The sequence below is a fragment of the Diprion similis genome, chromosome 10, assembly GCF_021155765.1.
Source record: "Diprion similis isolate iyDipSimi1 chromosome 10, iyDipSimi1.1, whole genome shotgun sequence".
NCBI lineage: Eukaryota > Metazoa > Arthropoda > Insecta > Hymenoptera > Diprionidae > Diprion > Diprion similis.
The window spans coordinates 13,996,699-14,021,717 of NC_060114.1; the positions used below are offsets into that span (position 1 = coordinate 13,996,699).

Below are 25,019 nucleotides of genomic sequence, written 5' to 3' on the forward strand. Positions count from 1 at the left end.
CAAAGTCAAAATGTCAATTCAAAAGGGGTAAAAATAATTCGAGGAAGTATAAACGAGAGCAGCAAGCGAGTAAAAATCCTGGGCCATATGGGGGCGGGAGATCCGCCCTTAGTATACTGAACTGTACTCGAGATCGTGGCCGGTGTACTGAGGGGGTCCCGGGGGTGGAGGCTGGGGGCTGTACTGCTGCTGGGAGGCGTCCGACGCCCGGCGTCGCAACGCCGCGATGCTATGAGCGCCCCGCCAGTCGGTTGCCTCGCCGCTTCCGTCCGTACCGACGCAGGATACTCCACCGCCGGAAGCTGCCCCCGGGGAACCCTGACCGCAGTTTAAACCGGGACCCAAGCTGCCCGGTTGACCACCGCCGACCGACGAACTCCCAGGTGGGGAACCTCGGGACGCCGAGACGTGAACACCCCCTGTAATCAATGCGAATGATCCAAGGGTTAGTGAGGGTGGGTGACGGTTCCGTTTCAGAGGATGCTGCAGTCGATATTTTGGCTGGAATTTCATGAGCAGCAAAAATTAGTAGAGCAGAAGCGTTGAACACCATCCAAGCATTCTGATTGGTTGAATAATCTAACCTAACCTAACCTTAGTTGACCAATCGGAGTGCTTGGATGGTGGGAAATGCTGCTGCTGCTGCTGCTGCTACTGCTGTTACTAGTTTTTGCATCTCGTGAAATTCTAGTCTTACAGGCTAAGTTGAATGTCATTTGTTTTTACTGTCACCTGAGCTTGCGCAACATTAAGGTGTTATAAAGACCCGTTGTACACCTCAAAAACGCGGGGATACAAATCTCCTATACCGTTCAAGCGATCAGAGTGAAACTTTGGCAGTTAATGCCTTATTTTGGCAAAAAGTGGAGCGTCTTATTACTTTTTTAAAATTCTGAAAAAAAATTTTACAGATTGGTTACCACTCACAGAAATTGGCCAAATTTTCACAGTTGCACTGAATGGATCGACCTATTGGGTATGACGCCACTCGGCGGTAATGAAACACACATTTTTAGCCCAGTCCCATGAGATTTTATGGTGAAACGACGAAATGGCAGCTGATCTGGTTTTTGATTACGAAGATCACCGAAATCTCATTTTGGCGACATTTGTTACCGACATTACTCGCATGTCGGTAATGTATGCGTGTAATGTCGGTAAAAAATTACCGGCATGCATGAAAGGTCGGTAACAAATGTCGCCAAAATGAGATTTCGGTGTTCTTCGTAATCGAAAACTAGATTAGTTGCCATTTCGTCATTTCACCATAAAATCTCATGGGACTGGGCTCAAAATGTGTGTTTCATCACCGCCGAGTGGCATCATACCGAATAGTTTAAACGACCAATTTGAACACCAAATTTCTTACAGTGACGTTAGGTACAACGATCTTTTTGAAAATGTGAAAATCCCACATGATTAGATTTAATAAACGAAAGCTTTGGGTATCGACACTACGCTTCAAATTGCTTCAAAATTGTTGAAAAACACTGATTCATGCAAGAACAAAAAAAAGTTCACTTTCCATACCACCTGCTAACTTTCAAAAAAGAAAAAAATTTCTTTTCATCACCGCTGTATTCTTGGAATTAAAGCGGATAAAATGAATATTATACCCGGTAGTATAAAACAGCAAAGCAGAAGGAGCTGAGAAACATCGTACAAAGGCGACTAGCTACCTGGGTCAGCTTTTAGAGCTTCTCTTAAAAAGCAAAAAGAAGACATGAGCTGAGAAAAAACGATGAAAAAAAAGGGAAAACCGATTCATCCGTACGCCGCATGCAGGACGATCTCCGCGAAGTCGTATCCTGTATAAACAACGTGTAAAAACGACGCGTATATCCAGGAACATCCCACTTCGCGTGTCCAGGAAGCTTAGGTAGCTCTTGAGGATGCATATCTACTCCACACTTGCAGCGTCTCTAGCGACGGCTGCGCTTATGGGGTTTTAGGAAGGGTTGATTATGCGGCTCTGCACTACGGCAGCAACAGCAGCAGTCGTAAACACCTTGTGGGGGCGATCGGGCCCACCGGCGTTGAATGGGCCCGTGAAAATGATTTTATGATGCTCGCGGTAGCCGAAGGCAACCCGCCGGCACGATACCGCAGGCCTACGCTCATCTGTTTCGGGCCCCATAAGCCCCATAACGCTATGTACAAAAAATAGACTCGAAATTGCAATTTTTGGATATCAAAATTTTATTTTCACAATCGTTGGGGGGTTTTTAGTGGTCTTCATCCGGAAATCAAGCAGATTCCGAAGCAGCCTCAGCTGCCATCTTGATTTTATCGATCGAAGATAAAAAATTGTCAACAACGAAGTGGTAGAGAATTTAATCTTTTATGGGGTTGGTTGTGACGATTTTTAGTCAAAATTTAAAAATGACCGAGTTGTTTGACAACGAAAAATTAAAGCATAAATTCCAGATGGTGGCCGAAGATACTGCATCGAAATTCTGGATTTTTTTTGTATCCAACAAGTTTCACCCAACCAGAACCACGTGACGATACCTTCCCTGGTGGATATTAGTCACTCATGGACTTCCGTGACTCAACTTCTCGCGATTTTAATGAATAAGAATATACCGAAAGAGCTGCAGGCGCGATTCTCACAAGATTGTATAAATGAATAGTCCGCGCTTTTGCTAGTTTCTTGGAATTCCGAAATTCAATTGGGACCCGGACAATAGAAGTTTCTTTTTGCCGTGTGGATGGATTTTTACACAATTTCTGTTTACCCTTGCCCAATCTTTTTCAATTTGGCTTTTGAAAGGACGGCGATGATTTCTTTTACGTCAAGACGAAGACAATTAACCGTATACCTAAGTTCTTACACCACGGATAACGTACAGTTTTTGTCTCTGTCATGTTCAGGATTACAAATTGACAAGTCAGAATTTTTACGGGTATTGTATTTTTTCTTTTTCTAGGAAATATTGAATTCCAACGATAGTTGACTATTTTTTTTCACTCCCGTATCTGCCTTTCAGAATATTTTGCAAAGATTGAAATTCAGATCACTTTTCAGCTTTCATGTACCGAGTACCGACGTACCAAAATTTTATCTCGGATGAGAAATTTCTATTTATTTGTGTGAAACGGAGCAATACTATGTGATTTTTAATTCAAATTTATATGTTGAAATTGCACAATTTCCGGAGCTTTTGGTTATGAAAGCTACCAAACATTTTCTAATTGTAAGTTTTGTAAGAAAAGATCAGGGAATTCTGGATTTTTTAAATTTTATTCGAGTAAAATTTTTACTTTTCTGTTTCAGTCATCTTGATATCAGTTGTGGACACATTCATCCCTTATACACGGAAATCATGTTCCCGGGTGCGTCGATCATCTACGTAAGTTCAAATTTTCAAACAATGAATTATATTGACAAGTTTTTAAAACAATTAAATCGAAAACTTGTTCAAAGTTGGATTTTATTAATTGCGAATTAGGTAATTGAACCAATTGAAAGTCGAATTAAAAAATTCCCATAAATCGTACACCTGGGAAAATAGATTATGAAACGGCTAACTTTTTACGAAAAGTCGGTTACGTTGGCCACTACGGGCTGAATCTGCATTGCCGACGTAACTGACTGGTCGAAAAATTTTGCTATCCCGAAATGCCTGAACCTTCGGACTAACTTGTTTTCAATGCGAAACAAAATGCGAGTTCGATTCTATACAAATCACGTGGCAACGACTCCCAATCACTCACGTCGACCGCATCGCCAGTCATTGTCACACAATTCGTATAGAATGAAACTCGCGTTTTATTTCGGACCGAAAACAAGTTAGCCGAAAGCTTAAAGCATTATTGAATATTACTGTACAGTGACCTGCAAAAAATGTTGCATTTATAGTTACATCATAGACTGCATAATGCCGTGAAGTCTACAAATCGAATGACGAGCAAGCGGGCGAGTAAAATGAAAGATTTCATAGGTATGGATCAGAAATGCAGGTAGACCGGCATGTCTTATGCTTATTTACGTATGAACGTCGGTTCGTATGTATAATAACTCGAAGTGCCGACTACCGTGGTTGCCTGCCTGCCTGCCTGCCTGCCTTGCTGCCTGCCTGCCTATACTCGGCACTTTGAAATGTCTTAATTCACACCTCATAGAGTCTTGTTTGCATCGGTAGAGAGTCGATACAATCGGCGCAAGGAACCGGGAACGAGCGCTCGGAATATTTCCCCGCGTCTCGTCGCGTTGCTTCGGTTTGCCCGGTCGTCTCATCGTCCAGGGAGTGCTAATCATCGTTGAAAAACGAAAAATAAGACCCGCTCTAAAAACTGTTTGCTCACCGAGTTACCGAGCGCTGCGTAAAGGCGGGTGCCACGTCTCGCACCGATCCTCGTCTCGCCTCGCCTCGCCTCTCACCCTCCCACTTTCCACCATCTTCTTACACGTACTTCCTCACCTTGCGTGCACATATCTATAAGCCTCGACTATACTTTCCTAACCTCTTCATCACGCGCTTATGTATAATGCTTGTGCCTATTTGCTTATATCTGCAGCGCTTTTGCTTTCGCTTCTGTGCGACACGGTGTGTTAGACGATTTAAAACGTTGCTGTCGCGCGACCGTACCGTTTCGTTATTTAGCTCCGATTCGAACCTCTGAATCCACGGGGAACCCCCAATCATCCTTACAAGATTGCGCTCGCGGAGTTCTCACCTGAGTTTCATTCTGGACAAAATCCGTTATTGGACAAATTTGAAATGACACTCTGATTTTAACACTTATAATTACGTAGATTAATTATTTTGAGGGCAGATCATTTTACAGATTTAATTATGATAGAAATTTACCCTATAAATTATCTCTTGATCGCTTTTTATGAAATGTAATAGGTAGCAAGCGTTCATGTAGGATCGAAAATTCGAGAGACTGTAAGTGACCGAGTTCACTATAATTGATTCGGTTTTATTGGAAAGGATTTTTAATTGTCACGGTCAAATTGTTCGTGCATCATGCAAATACGTATTATACATACGGTATATGTATGTATATATGTATATGTGTATACTTGTAGGTGTCCATGCACATTGCACACTCTAACGAGTGGTAATTGGTACGATACCTCTGTCTCATGACATGTGATGTACGTGTACTATATATATATATACACCACATATCGCATCTATTACAGTTTACGTATATATATATATATATATATATATACACAAGTATACGAATGTCAGCACAGTTTTACAGGCCGTTTTACATTCCCGAGTCCTTGTTTCCGATAAAAAAAAATACGTTGGTTGGAAATTTGAAATTTTTCTCAATCTAGATTTTGTTTGATTTCTGAAACTAAGGATAATTATATTAACTATTAATTTGTATGTTAGGCACATGCGGTAATTAATATAGACTTGTAGAATAGCGAAGAAAGGAAAGTATTTTTGAAAAAGTAACTCGTCACATTCTACTATAATTGATCAACAAATTTTGATGTACCATTCCAATCGAGTCAGGATTTTTGGGAAATGCATGTTGATTTTACCGGGGCCAAAGGAGCTAGTTATTTTTTTTTTTTTCAGCTGTATATACATGCAGGTGTATAATCGAATGATAAGTAAATATTTACAGTCGATATTTGTATTACAACATAATATTAAGAATGGCAACGTTGCAATTGCCCGGTAAATATATATATATACCAATCACGTCTAGATGAATGTATATATATTTTTTTAGATCCTTTCAAGGAATCTTCTGCACGTCGGTATTCATACACGTCGTCATCCTTGAATCGATTGGTACGGTGTGTAGATTTTTTTTTTTTGTTTTCGTTTTCGTCAGTGAATGATTGTAACGGGTCTCTGATCAATTGCCCAACTCATTTTCAATTTCGAATTTGTGTTAGAGGCGTTGTTGGTTGCATACAGCGTGTAGGTATGCAAATGCGTGCATACACCGCATATATATCTATATATATATACCTACTGCGGTTATGTAAAATTTTTGAGAAAAAAAATGCAACAATGTGTGTATATATATATATATATATATACATATATATCTATACGACATATGTATCTTTATGTATGGATATATATGATGTGTACATATGCTGGAGTATATGAAGCGCGCGAGAGAATCTTTGAGTGGTGATTTGAGAATTCGAGAGTTCAAGAATTTGAGACAGAAACGTAAAGTTGGGTCCGTATGTTTGCACAGTCAGACCTCAAGGCGATCGCACCTAGGTGCGAGGTCTCTCCGGCTGTGTGCTTACCATTACGCCGCGGTGTAGCCAACCCCCCCCCCCCCCCCTCTCTCTCTCTCTTTCTCTCTCTGTATCTTCCCCCTTGCCCCCTTGACTCGGCAGTTAAGATTTTTCACGTTTTGCTTCGCTGTACGACTTTAGCTCAGGTCGAGATGGAGATATTGGGCCTTATAGATGTACCAAGGCAAAGTATGAAGGACGGTAGAAAGTTTGATGAATAATGAAGAAAATGGAATTGAAAGAAATAGTTGACGATTAGTAAGAAAAACGATGAAACTGGGAAATTGATGGTTTTTGTTTTCCAGAAAGTAGGTACGTGGTTGTAGGTAAATTTTCTAACTCGAAACCTTGTTGGATAGCTATTGTTTCAATGTTATTCATTTAAAATGACGAACGTTCGTAGATAGAGATATGAACGTGTACAAAACGATTTAATTTCCTCAAGTTCTCGACTTTCGGAACTTATAATCAATCGAAAATCAAACGAATGCTTTAAATCTATTCATCTCCATTGGGTGCTGGCTTCTTTTGCTAGAATTAGCTATGCAAATTATCAATGCTTGCAGTTGATAATTCGTTTATTATCCAGCGATAATTCACGTCTTATGATTCCATAGTAGAATTTTCGAAAAATGAAAACGAAAAGCTTGAGACAAAAAGTCGATTAACAGTAAACGATAATGGAGAGAAATTCAACCTTCCACAAAGAAGCGAGCGAATGGTACCGAAAGGGCCAGTGCAGTGCAAATTTCGCTGAACATGGCGAAGTTTCTTACGCAAATACCTGTTACTTGTTGTTATTAAAATTAAGGTGGATATACCTACCAAGGGAGTTTAGACCGTAGCTAGCCTGGTAGACCGTTTGCGACGGACTGCTTATTGGGAGACCAGCGTTGCCCAGACCGAGCGACGTGCCCAGACCACCGCCGCCTTGTTGGCCTAGCTGACCCAGACTTTGGCCAAAACCGCCCATCCCCATCCCGCTTTGACCCAGCTGCCCGAGTCCTGCGGGAAATCAGTGATCGTTGTAGTTATTGCCATTGGCCTAGGCGCGGCGATGCCCCTTTTTCGTTTGATTGTTCTTAGTATTTATTACGTTTTTTTGGCAATATATTTCATTTTACCAGTTTCTTTTTTGGACGTACACTTGTCCGCAGTGATTCTGAGACGGCTAAGTTCTTGGACAAGTCGGTTACGATCGTTCTGGAAAATTAACTCGCAGCGCCACCGTCGGTCGAATGAGAAACAGGATCAATCTTTGTAAACGTAACACAACCCATGGCCGTAGACTCTAACCCGATAGTAAATAATTTGACTGTCACGGGTTATGTTATGTTTAAAACATTGCCAACGTGATCGATTTGTCGAAAAAAATTATCTGTCTCAGAATCGGTGTGGACAAGTGTACTGTTTCTAAGTGAATTAAGATTAATGCTCTGCGATTAATCGATTCATGGTTTTTCCGATTAATCGATTTATCGGAAAATCGTTAAGCAAAATCATCGATTAATCGATTAATCGCACAGAACTAATTAAGACGGGATGCATATTTGTAGGAATGGGATAAATCGGAGATGCGGACATCGACTCGTGGTTTGGACTTAATGAGTTGGTTTTTTGTGTTTTTACTGACCCGGGCCCATTCCCCATCGATCCGTAGGTGCGTGGAACATCCCGGTGGCCCCGCAGAGTTCGGCAGAACTCATCGCCCCGAATGGCGGCAGTCCGTGGGACGGCAGCAACGATCCTGGTGACCTGAAGACGTTCGTGGTTTTCTTTCGTTTCTTCCATTTTGCCCGACGGTTTTGAAACCATACCTGAAAACACCGTTAAATAGTAGGCTTTCACTTTTTTTAGTTTTTATTTTTTATTGTTTTTTTTTTTATCATTGTCAGTCGATACTCGGTAACAATCCTAAGTTTTAATTCTTCACGCTTTGCTTATATTTGAGACTTTGATCTATCAAGCTTGATAGTAGATTCAAGTTTTAAATGAAGTAATAATGACAAGTGAATAAAATTTGGTAAGCTAACGAAATGGTGAACTTGAGGTTACACGTGAGTAACTGTACCAAACACCATGATGTCTCACTGATTAACACTCATCAGTCACTGTACCAAAACTCAGCGATAGCGGAAATTCAAGATCGATCAGAACTTTGGGTAGATAATTATTCGGATTGCAGTGAAGGCGGAATTAGTGGGTGATTCATAAACTGTTGTTCAAAAGTAGTTTCAGACCTGACGAACATGCGTTTTAACGAGAAATCGTACAACAGTTGAGAGTCCTGATGTTCAAGGGTTTTGAATTCAACCATTCTCGAGTCAGTGGTTGCAATTGTATAATATTAGATATAGAACGGAAGTGAACGAAGAAAACGGAAATCTCAACGTGTCGCTTGGTATTGAGCGTTTCTGTCGAGAACTTTTTCTCTCGAAATCTAAACGAAGATTTGCTATATACGGTGGCATTCCACCATGATATTCGTTTTCACGTTATACGTAGATATAGGTACAAATATCGATATGCATACACTAGCGGGTGTAATATGCGGTTGTAAATAATAGATGATGTATCGGGTGTGCGGCGGTGGCGAAGCCGCGGTTGATTTCGGCCACCCCGAACCACCCTCGACCCCTGAAAGCCGGCGGACTTGATTTATTGATATCGCATGCAAAGCCGGTCTACGTTCTCCGAGAACCCCATCCCCCATATCGGCGACACCATTGGTCTGAACAAAACGTTGGCTGACCAAGTCTGGACCCGACATACTAGACGTGAACTTACGTCGATGAGTGGTGCAATCAGACATGAGAAGAGCGGAAAGGGTGGCTGAAAACCCATATCGCAGATTCCGCAGGGTGGCGAGTTACTTCCGAGGCAGTTCTGCTACTGCAGGAATGGACAGTTTCGCTCGTATGTAAAGTCGTAAATTAGTACCACAGCACGGCATTACCACCGGCTAAGGTTGGTATATATGTTTGGGGGGGTTGCGATAGGATTACCCACGGCTAATTGGATATATGGGAACCGACGCTGTATCCCGTTGAACCGTTCACTTCCGCCGTCGACATCCCTGCTCGTATCCCTGGGCTATTCTTTACACCATTCGTTGTGTGAACGACCATCTTCGAGGAAGTTGTGACGATGTACTGAAATTTTTCTAAGGGTGTTACTCGTATCTATACAATTTGTGAAATTTACCCTTTTCGGTGAGTCGGCAATTTTTCTAAATGCTCGATGAAGTGTTTGAAGTTTGATCTTAACACCAGAAATACTGTCACGTTTAGAACTGATTTGGTAATGGCGTTTCAAACAGGCTAGTGATGGATTGGATACCGAATCTTGACATTTGTAGCCGGAATCTTAAAAAAATGGTCGGTATTGAATAACTTTACATTAGGTTGTAGGTACTAACAAGTAAAGTTACTCTGACTGAGAAAGAGTTTACGAAATTCATTCTCCACGTGTGTCTTTATTCTATGTCTTAAGAGTGTTCTGGATCGAACGTATCCAAAAAACAATTCCGAAACTAACGTTTGGTAGTAGAAACGGTAGGAGAACAGATTCTCATCTCTCTCTATCTAACCATCAGTATGAGTTAATGAAATAAATTTTTTGGAACAAGCTGAATGATTTCGCTTAGCTAGCCTCACTATAACTGTGTTCGGAAGTTGTCCAATTCAACCAGTTTCAATCGAATTTAACCTTTCCGGTTCACCGTATACGCAAAGATTCATTAAGGGTTGTTTTTTCTTCCTTCTCTTTTTCTCTCCCCTTCATGCGGACCTGCTGACTTTTAGGAAGTGATATTGTGGCGGGCGGGGGTCAGGGGTCGACTGGGAACGACCGAGCGGTTAGTCTTGCGTATTAGGATGCGTGAGGCGCGATCCCGCACCCCAGCAGCTAGGCACCCTGGGGTTCCTTCTTTCTCTCACCCGCCCGATCCGCCTGCCTTCTACTCTCTCTCTCTCTCTTTCCCTCTTTCTCTCTGGCCGCCACCTCTACCGCAGAGCAGGGTGGGTGCGGTTGCACTGATTTCACGCGCGAACACCGACTAAAAGCCAACGCGTTGTGTACCTACAACCCCGAAGTTATCCGCCTCGTGAACAACCTAATGGAAAGGAGCGGAAGGCGGGGTGGCGTGGCTCAATTGATCGAGAAGCTTCTTGCCGCTTTTTACTCCCAACTTCTCTTTACCCTCTATACTCAAATGCGGAGTCACCTGATCGTGTTCCATTTTTCGAATCCAAACATCTGATACCTGGAACGAATGCAACCGATTGTTTTATGCCAATTCTGAAGCCTGTACACCACCTAGGGTACATCTTTTTCCTCTCAGCTATAATCAATGGCCGTCAATGAGATTGACCATCGGTTAGACGCAGTTGAACGTGATCGACAACTTTGGAACTACCCAGGTGGGTCTGGGTCCGAGGACTCCAGTAACTTTGTCTGTAGGTACAACCGGGTGTGTATCGATTCGGGCGTAGGTTGAGGCGCGCACCTTTCGATGACTAACGACGTTGTACCCGAGAAGGGTACAACCCTGCGGATCCCGATCTTCCCTCGGGTCCAAAATACAAGGTATGTCTGTGCACGAATATACGTGTATATTGAGTCAATTACGAATATTGCTTTTTAAAAATTGATCAATCATCCACCGATTAGGCCAGCGCACGCGTCGATTGGACAGCTGCGTCTGCCAGCCAGCCGCACTTGGAAAGGTGAAACACCTGGACTAAAATCACTGCCACATCGCTTTTGGGATCTCGGACGAAACTGTTTATAACCTCTCTCGCGTTTTTTCTATTCATTTTTCGATAGGACGCCGAGGAGAGAGACGCGAGCTTTCCAAGCAATCGCTTAACGGATTCGAGTAGGATAAGTTTAGACGGTTACCTCGAACGTTGGGGAGGATCGAGGCTGCTCGCGGCCCATGTCGAGAAGGGAGAAACGGCAGAGGCGAATGGGGGGAGGGACTCGTAAAGGAGGTTCAGCGGGCGTTGATATAAATTGATCGAGCCATCAACGCAAGCGGGAGGATCTGGAGCTCGGCACCCTCGGGAGATATACGACCATATATACCTGTGTTGGTGCGGGATACCGAAAGTCCGCTTTTGTATGGGATCGAAATCGGGTTTCGGAATGGGACCTTCTGCTGGACCGGATTCGCAGGAGGTCTATGATCGAAAATTTTCACATTTACAGAGTAATTAGGTATTCTGGAGTCTCGGTTTTAGTCTAATTGGAATCAGGTGAACAGACTGCATCGAGTGTTTCAACAGGATATTTCAGCTTCGTGGTATTTTCATGGAAATTTAATACTTTGCAATTGCACTGCGAGACAAAGGATCATCACCACAGCGGTTTTTCAACTTCGAAGAATCCACATGATAGACACATACAAGGATTGGAGTGTAGGTACTTGACCACGTACGTATGAAGCGACCCTCGACTCCATTGATTCTGATAGTACGTGTTAAAATATTTGATCAAAGTCCTTTGATCTCTTTCACAGTCCAGTCGGTAAAATTTTATGCCCGGAAATTGAACTTTTTTTCTAACACACGATTGTTGCTGCTTTTTTATAAATAAATTTTCCGGCGGTATGCAGCCAAGCGAACAAAGCAAAGGGTGCGAATCACGCGACGCCCACCGACTCTCGTGGTCTGATTGATGATGGCAGGCGGGAGATCTTCGAGGGGGGGGGGGAGGGGGGAGAGGAGGCGGTGAGGTACTGGCCGAGGCGCATTACCCAGACCACCCCCGGGGACTCCCGGGGTCTCGCGAAACTCTCCCTGGAACCATACTATATCCTGCAGGACCTTCCAAGATAAGGAAGGATAAATAGCTGTCCAAATTAAATTTATCCTAGAACCGTAAAATGGCGACTGTGTCTTCTTTTTCTATTTTCAGACGACGCTATTTTGGTGGGAAATTTATTCTATTCTTCTCCTCACGTTACTTTCACTCTAACTGTATTATGGGTACGCGTCGCGTGTTTTGATATTCGTCCTTTTCTCGGATTTCACAACGAAAATGAACAAGAACAACAGGAGTAAGAACGAAAATAAAAAGGGAATATACGGATCGATCCATCAATTCTTGGACTGAGTTTTGCTGTCATTTTGATACGATATAGATAATGTAGACTGAGATACGACAGTCCTTCAATTTTCAGATTTCAGGGTTTACAAGAAACATGTTTATGTTATCGTACTTTTGAATCCAACGTTTTTCTTTGAATTTTTAGAACCTCATCTTTTCCAAATAAATCTAACGTTTTGTTTTAGCGTGAAAAATACTGATCTTTCAGAATATGAAATATATTTTGAGGTAGATCTGCGGAAACTGTAAAAAAATTGACACGTTTCATTCGACATTTTCAGTCCTGTATATATGCGAAGAAGGAAAAAGTAAATTGATTAAATTTTTTCGTCCAAAATGGTTGATATTTTCGATTATAAATTTGCGTTGGAATAATACGAGATTACAATTTAATCGGTATAGATATTCTTTACCGATCTTGAGTGTATTTAGAAAATTCCGATTCAGTGACGATTCCGTTTTTATCACATATATTCAAACTTTAAACTGTAGCCAGATTGAAATTTGACTTTAAAAACCTCGTAGAAAATCGGTGTCATCACTGCGAATGATGATCAAACGATAGAGAAGTTTTTGTCTGATTGTCAGTACGAATTCAGTGAGCGTTTTAAGGACGTGCCAGCTGTTATATGTATATACGATACAGTATACACGTGGTTCCGTATTACTCGGTTGCCGGTTAAACTTGATCCCTTTACGTTTTATTATTATTTTACGTTGGCAATATCTCTGACTTAGTGCTTACACTCCGTGCGTCGTGAAATTAGTCGTAACTACCGGTTAAACCGAAATTTCTCGCTGCATGGAATTAACCTCACCGCGGATATGTATAAACAGCGGAAAACGATGCTTGCAATAGACATGCACGTGGGTATACAGCAGCTATAATGTCTCTTGGGAATAAGATGGTGAACTATCCCTTGATCATAGGAATTGGTTGTATGGTTTCCAGAAGGTTTGCAGGTGTGCGGTTTCATGGGACATTCGGAATGCCGAAATCAGGGCATCATATTGAATTGAGTGACGGAAACGTGATTGTAACGATGCGTGGTTAGAAATATCGTTATTATATCGCAAATTTAGAATTGTTTGAAATTCAGTAAGCTTTAACTTTAACTTCCATATTTTGGAAACACAAATTTTTGGAAGTCATTTTAAAATTGCAGAATAGTAATCTTTTCTATCAACATTTCGTTACGTTGATATTTCTATGTTCAACCTCATCTGCATAAAATCTCTGAAAACCATTCGCTGTGTATAAATGTATATGGTGTATTAAGCGTTACATCCTTTTTGCATTTTGCTTTTTTCATCGTCACACTTCTATCCTGGAATTCCGGTAAAGAATATAAAATTTTTATGTTGAAAAAATTGCTCCATCCTGATTCATCGTTCGTTTTCTTTATATTTTTCCTTCTCATCGTTATACAATCTCATTTCTTTTTTCTCTATTCTGTCTTCTCCTTGTACTACGTTAGCCTTCAAAAGTGTACATTTTCGAATTGTCGTGTTTATCGCTGGTCCCGTCGCCTTATTTTCAAACCACGAGCCCATTAATACGTCGGGATTTATAAAATGACGAGGCTCCGCGAGAGAGTCGAGGGTTTGGGGGTGGGGGTGGAGACGGTGGCGTCGGCGGCGGGGGGAGGGAGGGGGTTGATATGATACGGTGGAATGGGCTTCGGATGATCCAATTCTCCCGGGATGCTGTGGCAACACAGTTTGTCCATTGAGCCAACCACCCTGTGCCCCCGACCCCCCTTTTCATCCCCCACCCCTCAGTATAGTTTCAGTCGACGACATGTAAGGGCCAATATCGTGCCCTATGTATATTTATACCGCATTAAAATTCACCCTCTCTTAAAACGCGAGCTTCCGCAATCTCATACGCCTTATGTATATATATATATATATGCATATGCATATATATATATAACAAGTCGAAGATAAACAACGAAAAAACAACGCCTCATTTTTGGCGGGAAGGGTATTTAATTAGAACTAGAAATAATGGAAGAAACAACAAAAGAAAAAAAAAAAAAAAAAAAATGTCGGAATCATTATCCAAATACTTTTCTCTTATTCTAATTTTTTACCCTAGAACATAGGTGCTACGTAAATGATACTCCCTTGAACAATAATGTGTAATTATCGCCTCTGGCTTACGGCTAACTTGTTTGCGCTTTGAAACAAAATGCGAGTTCGCATTCTATACACGAATTATGTGACAATGACTCTCAATCTCTCACGTAGGTTGGTTAATTGCATCGCCAGTCATTGTCACATGATTCGTGTATAGAATGCGAACTCGCATTTTGTTTTAGAGCGCAAACAAGTTAGCCGGAAGTCAAACGCGTTAATGGACATATACAAAAACACGCTTGTCGCGCGATGGAAACGGAAAGTAATCACAGTGTATAAATTTTTTCCCGAAGAGGGAAGATCGAGTGGGCATGTATACGGATGAAGAGGAGAGTCGCGCATATGCGCTGGGAATTCGGCACAGAAGTCAACGGAGTCCGACTGACTCCGTCTACAAAGTATTGCTTTCAAAAGCATCCCAAGGGATCCGGGGGAATGGTGTCATTGCCGAATCCCGGGGGAACGGACAAGTGACGTATATGACTCGGCGAGGGATCGCATCTCTCTAGTTCTCTTTACCCAGATACTTTAAATCCCTCGTGATCATACTTATTGCCACCTTTGTATAATAACGTTGTGCGTTTATAGAAACTTTATATAATCGATGAAATTCCGATACACACTGCGATTTTAGGGAACTTTGCAGAAACGAGACAAGTTTTTTTTTTTTGTGAATCTTTTACTTTCTTTTACGAGTGAGGAAATTTTATTAACAAAAAAAAAATAAAAAATAAAAAAAAAAAAAAATAAGAACACTTGTACGATTTTCGAATTTATTAACATTTTTGGAGAAAGATTCGAATCGTGTTTTTTTTTTTTTTTTTTTTTTTTTTATTGTTATTTTCTTATTGCATTATCGGTCTGATCAGTGTTTTAAATTTATTTTAAATCGTTACAAATTAGGACATTCTTAACCCCTCATCAATACTGATTGTAATTTCGTCTGAACACTGATCAAGCTTTCAGAGCCAGTCCAGGTGTTCAAAGTATTCATAGTTTCTCCAAAATCAAAAAGTTGGCAAAGTCAAGAGTTTGAATTTCTCGTCTTTTTTTTTTATCGAAAATTGATAATTCGAGCATAAATTCAAAAGTTATAATTTCACGTTAAAAATTCAGCGACACTTCCGCACAATATCTGTAGTTTAGGATTTTTAGATTTAATCCCTCTCGATTTTAAGATCGGTTCAATACTTTCCGGGTCGATCTTAATGAAATTGGCTCAGGGTGGTGCTCGGGTGTAGGTAATCGAAGGGACATAGACCAGCATTCGGCGTGCCAACCCCCGTCTACGAACGAGATCCGTCCAGCAGTTACCTGCGCACTTAACTTAATCGGTAGTTAACTTAACCAAATGTTAACTGGCGTCGTTCTGCCGAGCTTATTGTAGACGGTTAGAGATGCGAATGGCTATCCAACGCTCGACGCTGTAGACACAAAATTTTATTCGCGGATTCGTATGCGTGTGTGTGTGTGTGTATAGGTATAATGTAATGTCACGTACAGTTTCTAACGCCGTTGTACAGTACCGACAATTGAGCGCAGGGTTTAATCGATCCTTACTTAGCAATTAAAGTTGGAATTAAATCGGCTATCATCGCTTCGGTAAAAAGCTTCCACTACGGTTAATTAACTAACACTTTCAGGTACTGAAACTGCGAAAACTAGTTTTTCCAATCGTAATTAAAATTTCGCGAAAACTATAAGCATAGATATTCGCTATCGAATTTCGTCGGTGCGTAGTTGTTGTATGTGTATATATATATATATACTAGGCTCGTCGTTAAATCGAAGATCATTTTCGATGGTCGCATAAATTGAATCTAAATGTTGTAGAAGAAATCGATCTCTAATTTTTTTTTACACTTTCATTCTCACTCCTTCGTAAGATTTTTTAATCAGTTTTCAAGCTATACGACATCGTGTTTTATACTTTTTTTGTTTTAATATTCATTGAATTTCGAATCGTCCTTATTTTCGATTGGATTGAAAGAAGATGTGCAGGGAATTCCATTCTGATTCTCAAAAATTAAGCACAAAAAACATGGCCAGCAGGCAGACTCTGGGCTCGAAATAAAAATCTGAAAGTATTAGAGATTTTTTTTTTTTTTTTTTTTTTATACATTTAAAGCCGATCCACGCCCCCCCCCCCCCCCAAAAAAAAAAAACAAACCATTTAACGACCACCATAATGTATACGTCAATTATATCTCAGCGATTCAAATTTCCCGCGTATTGTATTTAGGTATATATATATATATATATATATATATATATATATATATATGTATTATATACGTATATTCACGTGCGAGTTTTTATTTTAATTTTTTTGCAACCGTCACCTCCTCTGTTTTTTTTTACCCCCGTTGTTTTATGCATCCACTCCTCATTTTTATTTAATCATTCGTTTTTTCCCTCTCCTCGGATTTCAAGCTGGTCGGTTATTTCTAATCTCTGAATTATTGATCACGCGCAAGTTAGCCGATAATGCATTTTCTGTGTACAGAGCCCGAGCTTTTGTATACCCGTGCGCACGTTGCTGACGCGATCGAACCCACGAAATTTTCTGTTGAATTTTTCAAGTCTCTTTTTTTTTTCCTTACACTTTACTCGGTACCAGTGACCGGGCTGCAAGTGAAAAATGACAATTCGATTGAGATAGAATTTTTTCAGCGTCAATTCTTGCGACTCGAGCGAAGGCTTGAATCGAAACTGATTTTCACCGTTACGCAAGTTTCGGATGATTCAATACGTGAATTCCATAAAACGAGATACATTTGGTGGGAATAAAAAAATATTTCGTCAGTCTAATATGCCGATAAATTCTTTTACTCTGTTTTTTTTTTTTTTTTTTTTTTTCTACCCAGATTTTCCAAACACGTCTGTTTTGCTTTCTCGTCTTCTGTTTCCCGCTGCATGGCAATAAAATTTTCGAAAAAATTATATCCTCCGCGTCCCACGTTCGAACCGAAATTTGTAAAAAACAAAAAAAGGGAAAATGTTATTGTCTATATTTTTTTATATATATATATATATGTGAAAAAAAAAGGAAAAAAAAATGTACACCCCCTCCCAGGTTAAGGATATTTACGACCTGGCAATGGAGAGCGAAGAAGTAGCCTTTGATAGCGGCGCTCGATAGCGTCGCGACGCTCGGCGCCGGCGCCTTTCGCGTCTACCGATTGGCCGCTCAACCCTCGGCGTGCTTCAGGTACACGTTCCCATGGAAACTGTGGAAAACGACGGCCTGCCTACCCAACCCTGCCTCCCATCTATGTGTGTACATACCCGCGGGTCGCTGTATGGGTTTACGTCTATATGTATGGGGGGTGAATTCCGCATGTATATATGCGCGTAGAACTCGATGGAAATTCTCTTTCAATTACATTTCGACAATTTGAATTCACCGAACGGCTGCCGCTACGCCGAGGACGACTTTCATTTTGTTCCTTGCTCTTTGTCTATCTATAAGTTGAGTGCCGGAAGGTAGGGAATGTGGAGGGGGTGAGATAATAATATACCTATATGGTATGTATATGTATACAAATATTTAGGAGGGGTTGAAACGTCTTGACGAATTTTTGCTTTTTTTTTTGCCTGCATTTACTGAGAAATTATAGTAGCATTGAATTGTATATAGTTATGATTATGTTTAGGTGATTACGGAAAGATTAATGAATTAATAAAAATTATTTACTCGAGCAACAAATTTTAGTGGCGATACAGAGATTGATATAAAATTTGTTGCGACAGATAGAACTCTGAGAGTTTGTGAGTAGCACCTTGCAAAATCTCTTATTATTCTCGAGGGATGATTCTTGATGACTTTGATTAAGGGCGGAATTTGCTGGATCAGCGAATTATTCATTTTCACGTTGATAAATTAATGTTTGACAATGTTTTAGCGGGAGGATATTAATTGCGGAATGTTTTCTGTGATTGAAGTGTTGATCAATTTGGATGGATAATATAAACGATTGAAATATCTCAAGATCGGCAGTCGATGAGCAGAGAAATCGAAGTTGTTTTATCTTCTGAATGAAACTTCAACATTTTTTGTTACAGCGAGTAAGAATTCGTTGGGAACGATTTTTTTTATCGATACAGATCTTAGAAAAAAATGTTCACGATTTTTGCTATATCGTTCAATTTTTTTAATCGTATGTAATTATCGAACAGATTTTTTTTCTTCTTTTTACTGGTCCCAAAACTTTTAGTCTCTTCAGATTGACTCTCACGAGCGTTTTCCTATCAATCGTGGTACAAGAAACTCATAAAACACTTTGAACAGAATATCCTTCTAGTCAATTCAGAAATACAATAAAATTTAGCCGTAAACATTAAAACTTTATCAGAATTATTATCATTAGAAGCGATTTAGTGCTATAATTTATAACTCGGGGAAACTCAAAAATAAGTACAGAAACATTTTGAAAACAACTGTTAAAAATGCAGTTTGAAATTTCTTTAATTTACGGAGTCACATACCGCAGTTTCCGCCTCCATTACAACCGCGGGAAATACGAAATTTCCCGATTATAACTACAATACTAATCTTCAGGTTCATTACGTTGTCAAGCATGTATCTCAATTAGTTAATTAGTTAGGCGAACAGGCGTTAAACATGAGTTATTAACAGGTCTTCAAAATGGTCAAAAATATTGTCAATATATATCCATTAGGGTGGCGCAAAAAAACCGAATATTTTTTTTTTATGAGTCTCGTTTGACAAAATGTTCGTTTTTGATGTTTTGAGAGCCTACTCCAAAGGACAGCTTAAAAAAAAAATTTAAGAGGTCGCTCAAAATTTTTTTAAATGTCAAAAATCGTCAAAAAAATTAAATTAAAAAAATTATATTTTCAGTATTTTGTTTGATTTTTAATTCATGTCGTGGTGTATTGTTATCGATTCTTTCTTACTGAATTAAAGAAAAAAAATATATGAAATTTTAATATGAATATTAAAAGGTCGCTCGAAAAGATCTAAAGAAATGCACCAAAAAATTGAAAAAAAATTATGAGCGAGCTTTCAAAATTCAAATTTCCAACTGAAACTTTCGGAAACTTATTTTTTTTGTCTATAAAATTATACCGTAACGAGAAAACAAATTTAAAAAAAATCGATTTTTGACGATTTCTGACGTTTTAAAAAATGTGGAGCGACCTCTGTAAAATTTTTTTTTTGAACTGTCCTTTGGCGTGGGCTCTTAAAACATTAAAAACTAACATTTTGTCATACGAGAATCCAAAAAAAAACAAAAATAGTCGGTTTCTTTGCGCCACCCTAATATGCATATCTAATTTATGATATATAAAGTAAGAAGAAAATTTTTTAATAATAATTGAAAAAGTCTTGACGATTGAGGGATTCGTATAAAAATATCATCTCACACTTTTGCCCGAGTCTGTCAGTTTTCATGCTATAAGCGAGTGGAATTCGCACAGCGCACGCCTCCACCCTCATTTTATATGCAGACGGCACACGTTGGTTGACTGACGGTTCGAGCAGGAGATAAAATTTTCATGATATTCTATTAGTCCGGCGTTTTTCCCGACGTGCCGGGCGGCTCAAAAAACGGAGGTCCACTTTTTACGAACCCCCGCGATTTTCCGCCCTTTCAATGAACGGTTTCTTTCGATCGAAAAACGACGCTTCGGACAAACATGAAATGAGTGAAAAAGCCAATATCGGGTTGGTCGGCAAATTTCCTTTCACAAATGAAATACCTGCAGAAGTTAATCGTTTTTAACTCGATCAATCGTCAGGGTCGTAATCAAATTGTACAACCGATAATCGCTTTTATTCATTCCGGATAAATTTTCCGAACATTCTACAGCACGCATGTTAAATGTGAAAAAATTTTCATTGATGTGTTTGAACAGGTTTGCCCAGACGGGGATGAACGAAATGAGAGAGGGATGGATGGTTGAGTTTAGATTTTCCTTTGCTAATTCCCTTCGTACACGAATATAACGCGAGACCATCTACGCGTTTCTGCGCACGTTTTTCCCTTTATGAAGATAATATAATGCTGGCGTGGCAGTATGGTGGTTGGGAAAATTCAACCCCCCGTAGAGCATTCGTCGGAGGGCTTAGCAACTCGCAAGTTTCGTCGTATCAGTTTAATCCAAAAAGCCACATTAGGCCTCGCAATTGATTCTCAAACAACTCCCTTAAACTCCTTATACCTACACGTAGCTGCATGTCGGCTTGCAGGAATTTATACCGGCTGAGCATCGTTTACCGACTGATTAGCTGCTCGTGACGCTACCGTTTAGGACAATGGTATAAATTTTAACGGTGCATGATGGGATGGAACAACCGACATTGAAGAAGAAGATGAAGAAGAAGAAGAAGAAAAAGTAGTAATAGTAGTACTTCTGGTGGAACTTACTTGAACGCGGCTTTCCGTCAGGCCGATTCTCATTGCGATTTCTTCCCGCATGAATATGTCGGGGTAGTGAGTTTTGCTGAAACACCTTTCCAGCTCGTTGAGCTGCGCCGGTGTGAACCTCGTCCGATGCCGTTTCTGCTTCGCCGGTTTGTCGTCACCTTGACCGATCGACCCCGAGTTTCCTGAAATCATGAAGCACCGGGTCGGGGTCATTCAGTGCATCGTCCACTGCACATCTCCGGAAGGACCAAGTGAGAGAAAAGAACGAAACGGAGAGTCGCGGATGGAAGGAATACCGTTATGATTAGGAATGGGACACTCGTACAAGAGAACGAGACCATCGCTACACACACCGTCAATGATGAACGCGTCTGATCCAGGCATCGTTAATACAATCCGTCGAAGAGCTGAAGTCACTTAACTTCACCCCCCAAGAATCGGTTCGAGTCTTGCTTGCGAAGGTGCGCCTGAGATCTTATATTCCTACGGAGGGTGAAAAGGAGGACTTCAGGCTACAAAGTGGCCGAAATGGTGCAGCGACTCCTTTCTCCTTATCCAGCGTTACATTTGCTCGTGATTTTAGACTCCGTTCCACTCCTCCTCCTCCTTTACTCCACCGCACTGCAGTGCATGTTTGGTTTTACGCGCAGTTTTTGCTGATCCCTTTCATCCTCCGTCCCTCCGTCGTCGCGCAGTTTGTTCCCGATATTTTCCTCCTGCCTTTTGCTCTTCTCATCCTCTTTACCGCTGATGCTGGTGCAGTTTAAATTTGTATAGGAGCAGTAGCTCCTACGTGCAGTCCAAGCGGCTAAGGAGCGAGTCGTCCGCGCACCCAGAGCTACGGGTACACCCGACGACGACGGGGAGGAGACGCACGAACGCCGGTTGGTCACTTAGCATCGAGGTGTTAGAATCGTCACCGGCCTCTGCTTCTAGGCGAACAAATACCACCACACATTTCTCCATCCCCACGTACCCCCGACACTCGGCTCGTCCTCTCGGAGTGTGTTCCTCGCTCACAGGCACGACTCTTGAACCTGCCTACCGTTGCACCATAAGTATGCTTATTACGCAATGAACTAGTTAGTATAGCTAGAGCATATATGTACATATATATATATGGGGTACATTTGCAAATAACCAGCAGAAATTGACTTTTATGTATGCTTATATATGATACTCGGACTAAAACGATCACGTAAGCATCCGCAAGGCACTTTATCTTTACCACTGCGAGTCGTTTCCATTTCTGCTTATGATTTTCTAACGTACTCCACACAGTCGACCCGACCGGCTACCGGTGTTACGCTAAAAGCGCGGTCGGTGTGTATAAAGTTTGAGATTATATATCGTAGATAGGGACACGGACCACCCCGGAGGGTGTACCGACTCACTAAACCACGGGTGTATATATATAGAGACGGTATCAATGAGAACCGAGTTTACAACTCGCCTCTTTATTCCTGTTTTATTTTTACGGTCATCTCTGATGGTTTTATACGAATTTTATTGGCGGGTGCAAACCTTCTTTATTATACCGCCGAATGTTCGGCCCGCCTTTTAAACCCATCGGTCATTATTACCGCAGGGATAGTACCTTCATCCGAAATCGTATTTTGCTGAATGCTGCGGGAGTGACGTGCGAAAAGGGGTAGAAAACATCGTCGTGAAATCACTCAGGGTATATCATTGTTGTACGGTGGAAGTGTGAAGTTGGGAATCGGATCTTCAACATCATCTTATGCACCGCGTTACGCCCGGCATGTAATTTTCTTTCACTCGGAGGTAGAGGAGGAGTGTCGCATGGTAGCAGCAAGTAGCCGAGGCATAAATGCACATAGGAGTGCAGCACCCTCAGCAGCAGCAGCAGCAGCAGCAGCAGCAGCAGCGGGGCAACCGGCATGGTTAAGCCAGTCGTCTAGTGTGTGATCTTGAGCGTATGGTAGACGATATGTGTGCATACGCGGCGGGTATATAATACCCGAAGTGAAGAAGTTTTAAATCAAATAAAAGGACTCTAACCAAACTTTAACTCACAGTAGACTTGTTTAAGTAGCGTCTAAGAATACTAATTAGACACCGACACGCCGATGCCTTTCATCGACGCGCTTCCTCTTGTGTATCCATCTTCACCGTGTTCTACGAACACACGAATCGCTACTACTTTCCAGTTTTTACACCATTTCTATACTATCGTGGTGAGAACTATTCCTCACGGGTCAAATGTCACGCGGTGGTTTCAGCAGGTATGAAACCGTTCGTTTGCATCCGTTCAATCGTCGTCGCACCTTTTACTGTGTTGTGATATATTTTTTTTACACAACGTTGGGGTCGATTAGGGCACACGCGGTTTTGATAATTAAGTTTCTGGAAAAATGAGACTTGACTGATGGGTACCGGTTGAGAAGATCTAAAGTTGGATTAAAGGTGAAAAAAAGTATCGATGAAAGCGCGAGTAGTCCAAGCGATGTTAACCGTAGGACACATCCGACGGAGAACCAGCCGACGGCTGACTGTGAGGTGTGTCTGGCTCGAGGTCGAGCAACTCTACTGGTTCCTTAACTTCTCGGCTAATTTAATCTGAGTGAGTTAAGTTAATTACGCTTATCAGACCCACGAGCTCACGGCACTGTGGAGGGAATTGGATGGACCCGTAGAAAAACACACCACGTGCGTTTGATAATGCTTTGCAGAAATCTATCTCACGTTTGGATTTTTCTTGGATTTACGATTTTTGATACTCATGTTGAATGTCGAATTTTAACATCGGATAAGTAGACCAACAAAGTCAGACCAATGTTAAAGTTACCGCAATGATTGTTTCAAAACTGTTCTTATCTTAATCCCTGATCAGTCAAATTCGCAGATCATTTTTCACTGATCGGTTTGACGGTTAGAATTGTTCCTCTTTCTCGACAACCAAGGTATGGAATCACGGATGAACATCGCTTTGGCATTGAATTGATAATGAAACGTACTTGTACGATATTTCTCGGTGATTTGAACGCATGGAATATTTTTCATCTGCCTTACTTGTGTACTTGATAAACGACGACGCACTTTATTCCACATCTTAATTTCAAGATCATCGAAGATTTGACGACAGTATGCGGTATTAAGTAGATACTATACTGACCATGTTCTATGTTTCTCTTATTTCATCAATGAAATTGATTCGGCGAAACTTTCACCGCGATACACTTTTCTTCTACGGTGGTTTACCATGTAGAACGTGTATTCATAGATGAAAAAGAATCTCGATACTCCAGACACATGTGAATATACATTTATAGTCTTATAATTGGACATCCACGCGTTTACGGCTTCCCGAATCAAATGTCACACCGTTTCGAGGTTCCTCTGTTTCTACTTCATTTCTCTTTCACTCGATGGATTTGAGTTTTTCGATCCTCTTCGTGTCCTCGAGAGGTGACTCGAGGTATCGCGAGTGAAACGGTCCCAGGGGAATTCGAATCGTTTGCAGGTTTCGTTCTCTTGGGTTGGAATAAGAAGAAGCAGAAGTAGAAGAAAAAGACTAAGATGAATTTATAGAACGACGAATGACGGGGAGACGAACGTGTCTTATAAGGGGATGATAAAAAGAGTTTCAACGGTAAATAAAATTTTAGAGACAATTTATCTGGTGGTGAATTTACCGGGGATTCCGTGTATGGAGCCGCCGGTGGAGATGTTGTTGAGCATGCCTTCCCAGGAGCGAAACTCAATCCTGGTCGAGGTATCTTCAATTGTAACACTGTTTCCTTTAACGAACGTCAGAATGATATTTGATCCCCGTTAAGGGACACCGCGCGACTTTTATCGGTTGTATTTTATGGTATGGGGCTCGGACTTTTGACGCAATAATTTACTCAGATAAACTCTCGTCGTCGTCGTCGTCGTCGATTTATTGCGCCCTGACGATACACTCTCATCGATAACCGGCCCGAGCCTTTGAAAGGCAGACAGCGGACTGCCCGTCGACTGCCATATCGGCCCTCCGACTCCCACCAAGACGACCATTCGCCCCCGCCTCTTATCCCCCACGTAGACGATCCCCAGGTTGTGGGCGGGATATTAAATCGCGAGTTTCCGACCTCGCCGTGACTACCTCGACGACGATCCTCTGCGTTCCCCAC

The 25,019-nt window shown here is 41.2% G+C and overlaps 1 protein-coding gene across 2 annotated transcripts; it reads right to left on the minus strand.

Moving 5' to 3' along the window:
• LOC124411325 (homeobox protein orthopedia-like) lies at positions 1-24,979 on the minus strand. 2 transcript variants are annotated; one of them, XM_046890409.1, is made up of 5 exons: positions 24,540-24,979; positions 20,884-21,065; positions 7,869-8,052; positions 7,061-7,240; positions 1-419 (listed from the first exon to the last, which is right to left on the minus strand). In XM_046890409.1, exons 1-5 carry the CDS (start codon positions 24,583-24,585, stop codon positions 109-111), a joined length of 903 nt encoding a protein of 300 aa, XP_046746365.1. In that variant the 5' UTR covers positions 24,586-24,979; the 3' UTR covers positions 1-108. The 2 variants fall into 2 exon arrangements, with proteins under 2 accessions (XP_046746365.1, XP_046746366.1); XM_046890410.1 differs by lacking the exon at positions 24,540-24,979 and adding an exon at positions 21,237-21,451.
• Between the last annotated feature and the right edge of the window lie 40 nt (positions 24,980-25,019).